General features: G+C 45.9%; 1 protein-coding gene across 2 annotated transcripts in view; it reads left to right on the forward strand.

Moving 5' to 3' along the window:
* Positions 1 to 13,216, forward strand: part of WSB2 (WD repeat and SOCS box containing 2) — a 29,024-nt gene extending 15,808 nt beyond the window's left edge. For both annotated transcript variants that reach the window (XM_030938933.1, XM_010368264.2), the window contains 7 exons: positions 2,550 to 2,794; positions 2,954 to 3,085; positions 7,521 to 7,621; positions 9,386 to 9,558; positions 10,588 to 10,698; positions 10,819 to 10,926; positions 11,547 to 13,216. In XM_030938933.1, the coding sequence (XP_030794793.1) occupies positions 2,550 to 2,794; positions 2,954 to 3,085; positions 7,521 to 7,621; positions 9,386 to 9,558; positions 10,588 to 10,698; positions 10,819 to 10,926; positions 11,547 to 11,709 (1,033 nt within the window). In that variant the 3' untranslated portion in view covers positions 11,710 to 13,216. The remainder of the gene's footprint in view (positions 1 to 2,549; positions 2,795 to 2,953; positions 3,086 to 7,520; positions 7,622 to 9,385; positions 9,559 to 10,587; positions 10,699 to 10,818; positions 10,927 to 11,546) is intronic.
* Positions 13,217 to 13,280: the final 64 nt, after the last annotated feature.

Raw genomic sequence — 13,280 nt, forward strand, 5'->3', positions numbered from 1 at the left:
TTTCTATAAAGCAAATAGTTTAGGCTTTGTAGGCTATAAGGTCTCTGTCTTGACTGTCGAACTCTACTGTCACAGTGTGAAAGCAGCCTCAGACAATACCTAAACAAATGCGTATGACTGCGTTCCAATACAACTTTATTGCCAAGAACAAAATCTGTCATTTGCTACAACATGGGTGAACCTGAGGGACTTCATCCTAAGTGAAATGAACTAGGCACAGAGAGACATATACTGCATGATCTCACTTACATGTAGAATCTAAAAAAGTCTAACTCATAGAAATAGAGAGTAGAATGGTGGTTACCGGGGGTGGGATAGGGAGTGGGGAGATATTGATCAAAGGTATAAAGTTTCAGCTAAGCAGAGTAAGTTTGGAAGATCTGTTGTACAGCATGATGACTGTGGTTATTAATAATGTACACTTGACAATTGCTAAGAGCGTAGACCTTTTTTTTTTTTTTTTTTTGAGACAGGGTCTGACTCTGTCACCCAGACTGGAGTACAGTGATGTGATTTTGGCTCAGTGCAACCTCCGCCTCCTGGCTCAAGCAATCCTCCCATATCAGCCTCCTGAGTAGCTGGGATTACAGACGTGTGCCACCAGGCCCCTGCCACCACACCCAGCTAATTTTTGTATTTTTAGTAGAGACGGGGTTTCACCATATTGGTCAGGCTGGTCTCGAACTCCTGACCTCAGGTGATCCACCACCTCGGCCTCCCAAATTGCTGGAATTACAGGTGTGAGCCACCGTGCCCGGCCCCTCCCTTCTAATTTTGTGAATGAGCTTGGTTAAAATTCTTTCGTGTCTTTCACCACACAATTGACAAAAATGTGATTTAGTTAGAATTTTTTGGGAACATCTATAATATTGGGTTGGTGCAAAAGTAATGGTGGTTTTTACCATCTGTAATATTGGGTTGGTACAAAAGTAATGGTGGTAATTGCAAATAGTGCAATTATTTTTGCACCAATTAATACATAAAGTTGTCAACTACTTATGCATCGAGTTTAGGATTTCTCATGGAACCAAATCTGGCGTTCAGCTTTCTCGTCTCCATTTCCCTCAGTTTAACCAACCAGAGTGTGGTCAGGTCACATGGAGACCTTTGTGCTGTGTACTGCAAACAGTAAGCTTCATGTTTTCAGGCTCAACCCCAGGGCAGGCCAAGTGCTTGTGCATTTGAGACATTGTTTCCTGGGCGCAGTGGCAGCCAGGGCCCCATGTTTTAGCTTATCTGGGCCTGTTTCACTGTAAGTTGAATTGTAGGAGAGGGTCGGGTTAAGAGATCTTCCAGGACAGGCTACCTCTACGCAGCCCTGTGAATTCCTTTTCTCTCTTGACTACCTTGCTGTTTGATTCTTGTGCGGGTTACCATCAGGTAAGTAAATGAAGGAGCCTCATTAATCAGTTGGAACATAGTGAGTAAAGATGGAAATTAACATGTACCAAACAAATGGTGTTGGCAAGACAGGGGTTTATTTTCCAGCTCCTTGAGGATTTCTAAGCTAGAGATAAGGGAACTCATCAGGCAGGAGAGTGGTGGCTATTCAGGCTCTATAAGTTCTGCCCTAGTTCCAAACCTGCATTGCGCTTTCTTACTCATGGGAAAAACTGAGTGTCTTTTTCCTTCCACTCACCAAAACCCGAGAGAACTTTCTGAGCAAGCATGTGACTCCCTGGAGCATCTGTGATTTAGTTATCCCACAAGGCAGGTCACCCCATTGCAGGGCTGTTGCAAATAGATTGAGCCATGGCCAGTATAGCCTGTGTTACATCAACTCTTTTTTTTTTTTTTTTTTTTTTTTGAGACAGAGTTTTGCCTTTGTTCCTCAGGCTGGAGTGCAATGGTGCGATCTTGGTTCACTGCAACCTCCGCCCCCCGGGTTCAAGCAATTCTCCTGCCTCAGCCTCCCAAGTAGCTGGGGTTACAGGCACCCGCCACTATGCCCAGCTAATCTTTTTTTTTTATTTTTAGTAGAGATGGGGCTTCACCATGTTGGCCAGGCTGGTCTCGAACTCTAGAACTCAGGTGATCCACCTGCCTTGGCCTCCCAAAGTGTTGGGATTACAGGCATGAGCCACCATGCCCGGCCTACATCAACTCTTAAAAAGAAACAAAAAGAAAAGTCACAGCAAATTGCACCAAAGGCCAGCTTGTTTCTAGGATTTAAAATCTTACATGGCCCGGTGGGGTGGCTTATGCCAGTAATCCCAGCACTTTGGGAGGCCAAGGTGGGCAGATCACTTGAGCTCAGGAGTTCGAGACCAGCCTGGGCAACATGACAAAAGTCCGAGCTACAAAAAATACAGAGTTAACAGAGCCTAATGGCACATGCCTGTAGTCCCAGCTACTTGGTGGAGGCTGAGGTGGGAGGATCAGTTGAGCAGGGAGGTCAAGGCTGAGTGAGCCATGATTGTGTCACTGCATGCCAGCTTAGGTGACAGACCCTTCCCTCCACTCCCCAAAAGTCTTACATGTCCCAGGATGAAAAGTTGATAGACTTGGTAACAATTGCAGATTCATTAAGAAATCTCTGCTTCTCCCAGCATCCCTAAAGGGTTTGAAGCCAAAAGCCGCAGTAGCAAAAATGAGACGAAAGGGCGGGGCAGCCCAAAAGAGAAGACGCTGGACTGTGGTCAGATTGTCTGGGGGCTGGCCTTCAGCCCGTGGCCTTCCCCACCCAGCAGGAAGCTCTGGGCACGCCACCACCCCCAGGTGCCCGATGTCTCTTGCCTGGTTCTTGCTACGGGACTCAACGATGGGCAGATCAAGATCTGGGAGGTGCAGACAGGTAGGTCATTCCTGGCTGGCGCAGGGTTCTGGGAGGCTCGGGTGCATGTTCTGACTGTGTCGCCTCCCTGCTCCACTCATGTTGGCCGAGGGGTGTGGCTTGGCAGGCACACCTTGTGCCCCCTCTCTGGCTGACTGAGTGCCCCTGCTCTCATGCCAGGGCTCCTGCTTTTGAATCTTTCCGGCCACCAAGATGTCGTGAGAGATCTGAGCTTCACACCCAGTGGCAGTTTGATTTTGGTCTCCGCGTCACGGGATAAGACTCTTCGCATCTGGGACCTGAATAAACACGGTATGGGAAGAGAAGGAACTACTTGGCGACTCCAAAAATACTGTATTTGCTTTCTCCACTTTACCAGTTTCATTTTGATCTAAAACAGTGTTTCTTGATGTTTTTTTTCTGTGATTGCCCCTTAAGGAGCCTTTTTAGACAGTTTTTTCCTAATTGCCCCTGCCCGCCCCAAAGATAATACTGTACCAAAGAGAGTTTGATACCAGACATATACTGTGTGTCTATTTAGGCTATTGTAATATTGAAGATCTATTGTATATCTGCTTATGTGCTGAATGCATGTCTATGCTTTGTATGTAAAAAAATGTTAAGATTTTTTTTGGCTACCAAGAACTAGTTTGTACCCTCTTGGGGTGAATTGCCCCTGTTAAAAATATTTGATCTAGAACAGGTTTTCTCATCGGCACTATGGATATTTTGGGCTGGATAACCCTTTGTCGTGGGCTCTCCTGTGCATTCTAAGATGCTGAGCAGCATGCCTGGCCTCTTCTCTTTTGATGCCAGTAGCATCCTCTCCAGTTGTGACAAGCAAAAAAGTCCCCATGTCCTGTGAAGGGCAAGGTCTCCCCAGGTTGAGAACCACTGATGTAGAAGTCCCTGTTGGGTGCTTCCTGTTAGACTTTCTTTTTGAAGCAGACTCTAAGCCTAGAATAATTCTCTCAGGCTACAGGGTGTCAGGTTTGTGAAATTCTGCCTTGAGCAAACTATATATGGGGGTGGCCCAGTAAGGAATTCCATACATCTCTGGTTTGATCCTTAACTGGAAAGGTGATATAACAGGCCAGGCACAGTGGCTCACGCCTGTAATCCCAGTACTTTGGGAGACTAAGGCGGGTGGATCACCTGAGGTCAGGAGTTCAAGACCAGCCTGGCCAACATGGCAAAACCCCATCTCTGCTAAAAAACCACAAAAATTAGCTGGGCGTGGTGCTGGGCGCCTGTAGTCCCAGCTACTCGGGAGGCTGAGGCAGGAGAATCACTTGAACCCAGGAGGCGGAAGTTGCAGTGAGCCGAGATTGCATCACTGTACTCCAGCCTGGGCGACAGAGCGAGACTCTGTCTCAAAAAAAAAAAAAAAAAAAAAAAAAAAAAAAAAAAGTGACATAAGAAAGGGGAATTGATTGCAATGCCATTTTTCCAATCCCTCCAGCCCTGGATGGGGCTCAGGGGCTGGAGGGATTGGAAGGAGGCAGTGGTAAAGGGTCATGAAGAGGATCAGGGGCGGGAGGGATTGGAAGGAGGGTCATGAAGAGGCCACTCGTCCCCATGGTGTGAAGGCACTGGCACTCTCTCCCAAGTTATGACTGTCCAGCTCCACACAGCCATGGGAGGAACCTTTCTCCTGCTCTTTTAGCAATGAGCCCAAAAACTTGTATCTTAGTCAGTGCCAGAGACTGGGTGGCTTAAACAACAGACCTTTATTTCTCCCAGTTCTGAAGGTTGGGAAGTCCATGAGCGAGGTGCTAGTAGTTTTGGTGTCTGTGAGCACCAGCTCTCTGGTTTGTAAACAGCCACCTTCTCTCTATATCCTCATCTGGCAGAGATCTCTCTCTTTTATGTCTCTTCTTCTAAGGGCACTAATCCCATTCCCGAGGCTTCACCCTCATGACCTATTGACTTCTCAAAAGCCCTGCCTCCTAAGACTATCACACTGGGGATTAGGGCTTTATGTGTGGGGGACACATTTAGTCCATAGGAACTTGTCAAACAAACTAAGGCGGTATATGTGCATCCTCATCTGAAGGCATCTGATCACAAAGATAACTCTAGGTGGTTTTTGTTGTGTTGTTTTGTTTCTTGAGACGGAGTCTCACTGTGTCACCCAGGCTGGAGTGCAGTGGCACGATCTCAGCTCACTGCAACCTCCGCCTCCCGGGTTCAAGTGATTCTTGTGTCTCAGCCTCCCAAGTAGCTGGAATTACAGGCATAAGCCACCACACCTGGCTAATTTTTTGTATTTTTAGTAGAGCCGGGGTTTTACCATGTTGGCCAGGCTGGTCTTGAACTCCTGACCTCAAGTGATCCGCCCACCTGGGCTTCCCAAAGTGCTGGGATAACAGGCGTGAGTGAGCCACTGCACCTGACCTACTCTAGTGGAACCTGTAATCACACAGTGTAAGATACGCTGCTGATCAGGGCACCTTCTCCAAGGCAGTGCCTTTTTTTTTTTTTTTTTATTTAAAAGACAGAGCCTCCTACAGGTGTGTGCCACCATGCCTGGCTACTTTTCATATTTTTGGTAGAGATGGGGTTTTGCCATGAAGGTAAGGTCAGGCTGTTCTTACACTCCTGACCTGAAGGGATCCGCCCACCTCAGCCTCCCGAAGTGCTGGGATTACAGGTGTGAGGTACCACGCTCGGCTGGCAGTGCCTTTTTAAATGCTGGCTTAATGCATGTACTAAGGCAGCTTGCCACCATCTCAGGAAGGTCCATGCCGTGGCTCTGGAAATCACTTGATGACTTGGAAGAAAAGACCAAGTGAGAGTGACCAAGAGTGGGCAGGATGGAGCAGGCCAATTATGAGAGCTTTTCAAGGAGAGGAGGGGAATAAAGTTGCGTTCCCAGCTGCTGGGCGCTGCCCCACTGACCTAACAGGCCTTAATTTATTCAGTACTCACAGCACCCTGAGATTTGACAGCTGAAGAAACCATAATTGACCTTTATTTTTTTTTTGAGACAGAGTCTTACTGTGTTGCACAGGCTGGAGTGCAATGCTGCGATCTCAGCTTATTGCAACCTCTGCCTCCTGGGCTCAAGTGATCTGCCTCAGTCTCCCGAGTAGCTGGGACTACAGGCACCATGACTTTTTAAAAATATTAATTAAAGCACTTTGGGAGGCCAAGGCAGGCAGATCACTCGAGGTCAGGAGTTCGAAACCAGCCTAGCCAACATGGTGAAACCCTGGCTCTACTAAAAATATATAAAAATTAGCAGGGCGTGGTGGCAGATGCCTGCAATTCCAGCTACTCGGGAGGCTGAGGCAGGAGAATCACTTGAACCTGGGAGGCAGAGGTTGCAGTGAGCCGAGATCATGCCATTGCACTCCCGCCTGGGCAACAGAACAAGACCCTGTCTCAAAAAAATAAATAAATAAAAATAAAAAATAAAAAGTACCAATTTTTGTAGATCCATACATCCGCATAAACTTCAATAAATTCATATATATGACCATGTACAGGCATATAACAATTCTTTTTTCTTCTTTCTTGCTTGGCTCTTTCCTTCGCAGTTCTCTCTCTTGCCCTCCCTGCTGTCGTCATCCTCCCCTCTTCCCCTGCATCCTGGTACCCCGTGTTAGGAGCCTAGTATATACCCTTCCATATTTTTCTCTCTGCTTATATAATCCTGTGCACACACATTTGCATTCATGGCTTTTGGGTCATTGTTTCACAAAAATAGAATCATAATATCATCACGATTTTCCCCTGCATCTCGCATTTTTCATTAAACAGTAGGTACCCCATGGAAAATCTGTCTCTAATTCCAACTGCATTAATGGGGTAGATATACTGCCATTTATTCACCCATCCCCTATATGGACGGGCTTTTTTTAAAGCAAGAGCTGGAGACATTGTGTGAGTCGCCCTGGGTTATGTGCTGAATTAGCAGGGGAGTCAGGATTCACACCCAAGCTGTCTGACTCTAGAATGTGTGCCCCTAATGACTCCACAACACTGCTCATCCGGACATCCTGGCAAGGCTGGCAGGGTGACAGTCTGCAGCAGGATCCTTGTGATTACAGAGAAACCTTTACAGTTTAAATGAGGGAGAATTGAAGACAAACTCTCTCTCAAAATTGGGAATGATGCTTCAGGGTCCTCGAGGTGGTTGGGGAGCCGAAAAAGAACATCCTCTGCTATCAAATGAGGAAACCTTTAAGGCAATTCAAGATTATATTAAAAAAGTGATCAACACCTGAGGTCAGGTGTCCGAGACCAGCCTGGCCAATATGGTGAAACCCTGTCTCTACTAAAACTACAAAAATTAGCTGGGCGCAGTGGTACGTGCCTGTAATCCCAACTACTCAGGAGGCTGAGGCAGGAGAATCACTTGAACCCGGGAGGCGGAGGTTGCAGTGAGCTGAGATTGCGCCACTGCATTCCAGCCTGGGAGACAGAGCGAGACTCCATCTCAGAAAAAAAAAGTGATCACCATACCCCTTCGCCTTTACTGATCTTATAGATTGTGTTGAAGCCATAGATAATGGTTTCCGTGGGGAATTAGAATATCATATTCACAGATGACAGGTGTTTAAATGACAAATCTGGTCATATTTCTTACTCTGAATTGAAAATTGGATCCTTGGGCCCAGCTGATAGGAGCTGATAGGTATACTGGGCGGGGGCTGTTACCACCCCAGTTCTCCCAGTTCTCCAGTCTTCCTGCTTTGTTGTTTTGAGGATTGGCTCATCGTTTGCTTCTTTTTTCTGCCAGGTAAACAGATTCAAGTGTTATCGGGCCACCTGCAGTGGGTTTACTGCTGTTCCATCTCCCCAGACTGCAGCATGCTGTGCTCTGCAGCTGGAGAGAAGTCGGTGAGTTTCCAGCATTATTGCTTTAATTCACTGAGACGTGGAGGTCTGAAGTGGTGGCCTGGTGTGTGTGAGTGTTCTCAAAATGGTCCGCAAATCCACCCCAATAAAAGGCATGCTGGTGGGCCGTGGCTGCCACCTGCAAAACTCCCTTGTGACTTGCACTTTAACATGAACCCAAAGACAGGAGGGATTTGGAAACAGGTTGCTCCTGTCATCAGAGGTCTGTTTCCCTTTACAAAATGGGAAAATGATTGCTTTTTAAATTTCTTTTCTTCTTGGGTCTGAGATTTTAAAAGTTGCAGCCCAGATGTGAGTCCAAATTTCCTTTGAACCATCAAATTTGAATCTCTCTAATCTGGATTTCCAATTCAAATCATGTCAGTGCAGTTACTTGTTGAACTTTGTCCTGAAATCCTGTTAATTGAAAAAACAAACAGGTATTAGAAATCCAAGAACAATTTGAGAACAGTTTCTGTTTGAATTTTGTGTCGCGTTGAGCCGCTTGCGGTGACTGAAGGGAAGGTTGAGAGTTCACCATTTGGTACAGTCCAGGTGGCTCATCATTTATTTGTGGTTTGGAACTATGAGGGTTTTCTTTTTTTTCTTTTTTTCTTTTTTAGACAGAATTTTGCTCTTGTTGCCCAAGCTAGAGTGCAGTGACACAATCTCAGCTCACTGCAACCTCTGCTTCCCGGGTTCAAGCTATTCTCCTGCCTCAGCCTCCCGAGTAGCTGGGATTACAGGTGCGCACCACCACGCCTGGCTAATTTTTTGTATTTTTAGCAGAAATGGGGTTTCACCATGTTAGCCAGGCCGGTCTCGAACTCCTGACCTCAGGTGATCCACCCACCTCGGCCTCCCAAAGTACTGGGATTGCAGGCGTGAGCCACCATGCCTGGCCTGAGGGTTTTCTTAAAGGAATGAAAATAAAATCCTCTTAATGCTTCTCACAAAGGTTTAAAGTGATGAGCTAGGTCATAGGCACAGTCTTGGGACAGATTTCCATGGTTCCATACACAAGGTGGGGGGTGTAAAATGCCTTGACAGGCTGCCACTACTTTGTGGGGTGGCCGCAGATTTCACTTCTGACCCTTTAAAAAAAAAACTGGAGACAGTCTTACTCTTTCGCCCAAGCTGGAGTGCAGTGACGTGATCTCAGGTCACTGCAGCTTCCACCTATCAGGCTCAAGTGATTCTTCTGCCTCAACCCCCCAAATAGCTGGGCTTACAGGCGTGCACCACCATGCCTGGCTAATTTTTGTACTTGGGGTTTTGCCATATTGGCCAGACTGGTCTCAAACTCCTGGCCTCATGTGATCCACCCACCTTGGCCTCCCCAAGTGCTGAGATTACAGGCGTGAGCCATCATGCCTGGCCACCAACTTTTCAGTGGAATAAGATAGCACTTGGCTCAGGTCTTCATCAGCACGTACTGCCCTATTGGCAAACAGGACTCAGAAGCAGACTCAGAAGTCTCTGCACATGCGTTTCAGCGAGGGTCTTCCTAAGGCTGTTCTGGTTTATTCTCTCTTATAGTGAGCTCCTTGAGCATGTCTGTTGATTTAAATCCTCAAAAATCCAGACCAATTACCTTATTTAAACCTATACGACAGGTTCTGGAAGAGCTGTAGGAAAGGGATAGAGAATCAACTTGACCTGGCCGCAAGGCCTGCAGGAGATTTGGTGGTGGTACCTTTCCCTCCCTCCATTTGAGTCCTAAGCACTTCGCTTCTGCCCCAACCAGGCACTTCTTGCTTTCCACAGGTCTTTCTATGGAGCATGAGGTCCTACACGTTAATTCGGAAGCTAGAGGGCCATCAAAGCAGTGTTGTCTCTTGTGACTTCTCCCCCGACTCTGCCCTGCTTGTCACGGCTTCTTACGATACCAATGTGATTATGTGGGACCCCTACACCGGCGAAAGGCTGAGGTCACTCCAGTAAGGACTGAATCCTGCTATGACTTTTTTGTGGGGGGACTGATGAGGAACCTGCCTGGGATTAGACATGTCTCTTTTAGAGTCTGGGACATGGGAGGGGGAAAAGCTGGATAAAAAGGCACAGTGGGTCTCTTTTTCTTTTGAGATGGAGTCTCGCTCTGTCACCCAGGTTGGAGGGCAGTGGCGTAATCTTGGATCACTGCAGCCTCCACATCCCAGGTTCAAGCGATTCTCCTGCCTCAGGCTCCTGAGTAGCTGGGACTACAGGCGTGTGCCACCAGGCCCGGCTAATTTTTGTATTTTTAGTAGAGATGGGGTTTCACCATGTTGGCCAGGCTGGTCTCAAACTCGTGACCTCAGGTGATCCACCGCCTCAGTCTCCCAAACTGCTGGAATTACAGGCATGAGCCACTGTGCCTAGACTGGTTCATTGCTTCTAAGTGATGCCTTGTCAGTTAAGCCCTCTCAAGTAGCTTTGAGTGTCTTCCCGTCTCCCGATTCAGGCAGCTGCGTGTACTTCTTTGGAATCAGCATTATGAAGCCTCAATATGACTCTTTATTTCCATTTACTAATAACTGTAGTAACAAGTTCAGAAAGAGCCTCTTATCGAAACTGTGCTTTCCAAAATGAGTTTCATGTTCTCATAAACTTGGTCTCCTTTTTCCTTTTGTGTCTGCTGTTTTATGAAGCAAATAATAGGCAGTCCTATAATTATCATGTATCTTAGCCTAAAAAAGACTTGCAGTTTCTACTGTGGCATTAAAGTGAGGGCTGACCTACTTTGCATAAGCAAATTAGCACAAGGAAGTGTTAGTAACCCTTCAGTCCCTCCACAGGACACCTGGAGCCTTCTGAGATATCCTTTTTTTTCCCCAGTGTGCAAATCCCAAGCTTTTCCACGAGGGGCACACAAGTGCATCTTGAGTCCTTTTATAGCCACGGCAGTTTGGCTTCCTGCCTGGGGTGACGATGGAGGGTGGAGAGCAGCCATCACTCCAGGCCTGCCATCCTGTTTCTTTCCTTCTCAGCCACACCCAGGTTGACCCCGCCATGGATGACAGTGATGTCCACATTAGCTCACTGAGATCTGTGTGCTTCTCTCCAGAAGGCTTGTACCTTGCCACTGTGGCAGATGACAGGTAACAAATAGAACTCTCTTTACGTGACCTCAGAACAAGTGCTTGCAAGTAATGGCAGCAAGGCCCTCCTGGTCTTGCCCTGGGTCAGCTAATGTGTGGATGTTCTCTCTCCCCATCCAGACTCCTCAGGATCTGGGCCCTGGAACTGAAAACTCCCATTGCATTTGCTCCTATGACCAATGGTCTTTGCTGCACATTTTTTCCACATGGTGGAGTCATTGCCACAGGGTATGTATTTGTTAGCTGAACAGATGGGTGGTGGTTTCTGCTGAGTATACCATGGAGCTTTTTAAGGAAAGAAACCATCTAGAATTTTCTTGCCTATGAGGAAACCTTTAAGGCAATTCAAGATTATATAAAACTCAAATGATCGATTTTGCTAATATAGTGTACCATTTTCTCTGAATATTTAACCTAAATGTAATTAAAGACCTGTAAGTCATGCCACCTAATGGGCCAAGTTCACAAGGGAGAATAAAATTGAGATGATGCATAATATATGGGAAACCATTTAGGGCTAAAAGACCACTTTACAGGTAACATCTATAATTCAGTAGGTGGCACTCTTCCTCCTATTACTTTTGAACTAACTGTGGTCAGATTTAGAAAGGGCTGTGCGGAGAGAGAGCACTTTGGTATCAAAGGTGTCTTGAGTTTTTCTAATCCTATCAGCAGCCTTAATTATTCAGCACCACAACTTTTACATCCATTTCCACGGTCAGGGTTACATTTCACTCTTTGAAGACTCCTGCTCTTTCTAGTCAAAACAGAAACTTGAGTATCCATCCTCATGAAAACATGAACATCCAAGCTCTGTCTTAACACAGCATCGGTTTGTTTCATTTCAGGACAAGAGATGGCCACGTCCAGTTCTGGACAGCTCCTAGGGTGCTGTCCTCACTGAAGCACTTATGCCGGAAAGCCCTTCGAAGTTTCCTAACAACTTACCAAGTCCTAGCACTGCCAATCCCCAAGAAAATGAAAGAGTTCCTCACATACAGGACTTTTTAAGCAATGCCACATCTTGTGTTTCTTTGTAGCAGGGTAGATGGTCCTGTCAAAGGGAGGTGCTGGAGTAATGGGCCAAACATCTGGTCTTGGATTCAAATAGCATTTCTTCGGGATTGTGAATAGAATGTAGCAAAACCGGATTCCAGTGTACTAGTCATGGATCTTTCTCTCCCTGGCATGTGAAAGTCAGTCTTAGAGGAAGAGATTCCACTTGCATGGCAACAGAGCATTACCTTAAATCTTCAGTCCAGTTACGAACAGCAAGTGTTGAACTCTTTCTAGTCATTTTGATTCAAAGTGCAGTTACTGATGTTTTGATTATACAAGTAAGTAGGCCTCCAGAGCCTCTCTAGTGGCAGAGCAGCTCACACTCCCTCCACTGGGAAGGATGGCTTCTGCCTAGTACTTATCCTTGTGTTACTGATGCAGTGGTAGCATTGGTTCAAGTTCTCTCCTGCTGTGGTCAGAGTTGCTTCGACATTGGCCAAGTGCTTTTCTTCTTGGGCTCCCTTCTGACCTGCAGGACAGCTTTCCTGGAGCCATTTGATATGAGGTATTAATTAAGCTTAACTAAATTACAGGGGAATCAGAGGCCGTGCTCCTGACTGATCCAGACACTATTACTGGCTTTTTTTTTTTTTTTTTAACAATGGTGTGCATGTGCAGGAGATGACAAAATTGTATGTCAGATTATACAAGGATGTATTCTTAAACTGCATGACTATTCAGATGGCTACTGAGTTATCAGTGGCCATTTATCATCATCATATTTATTTGTATTTTCGCAATAGTTTTGGCCAGACCTCAACAGATGTTAAGGTACAACTGTGTTTTTCTCGATTATCTAATAACCGTAGTACTTAAATTGAACAGTTGCAAAGATGTCTTAATTGTGTAAAGACTTGGTGTAGTCATGACTTTAGCTGATACTTTTATGTACGAGATCTGTCTCTGCTGTTTAACTTCATTGGATTAATCAGCTGGTTTCAACTCTACTGCGAAACAAAAATAGCTCCTTAAAAGTACTGTTCTCCTTCAGTGGCATGTAGTTATCTAATCAAGACACCTCATTCAAACAAAACCTGCCTTAGGAAAATTTAATATATTTTAAATTATTTTAAAAGAAATGCAACATCTTATTCTTTAGCTTTCTTAATCGGTGCTTTATGGAGGCCAGTGTAACATTACATGACTTGTTGAGAAAGTTGAGGAATTTCCTCTGCCACCTTTGTTGCTTGAAGAAAAACATGTCTTTTCAAAATGAGAGGCTTTCATTGAAGGAAAGAAAAAAAAAAGCTTTTGGCTCTGTTTCATTTTTTTCTATTAAGAAAAAAAAAGGTCCCTTTTTAAAACAAGCAGGGCTGGGTGTGATGGCATGCCTGTAATCCCAGCACTTTGAGAGGCTGAGGTGGGAGGACTGCTTGAGCCCAGGAGTTCAAGATCAGCCTGGGCAACAGAGTGAGATGGGACCCCATCTTTATTTCAAAAAAAAAAAATAGCCAAAAAACGTAGTGTGGTGGTGGTATGCACGGTAGCCCCAGCTACTCACGGGGCTGAGGATGTGGTGGCAT

The sequence above is a fragment of the Rhinopithecus roxellana genome, chromosome 10 (assembly GCF_007565055.1).
Source record: "Rhinopithecus roxellana isolate Shanxi Qingling chromosome 10, ASM756505v1, whole genome shotgun sequence".
NCBI classification, from domain to species: Eukaryota; Metazoa; Chordata; class Mammalia; order Primates; family Cercopithecidae; genus Rhinopithecus; species Rhinopithecus roxellana.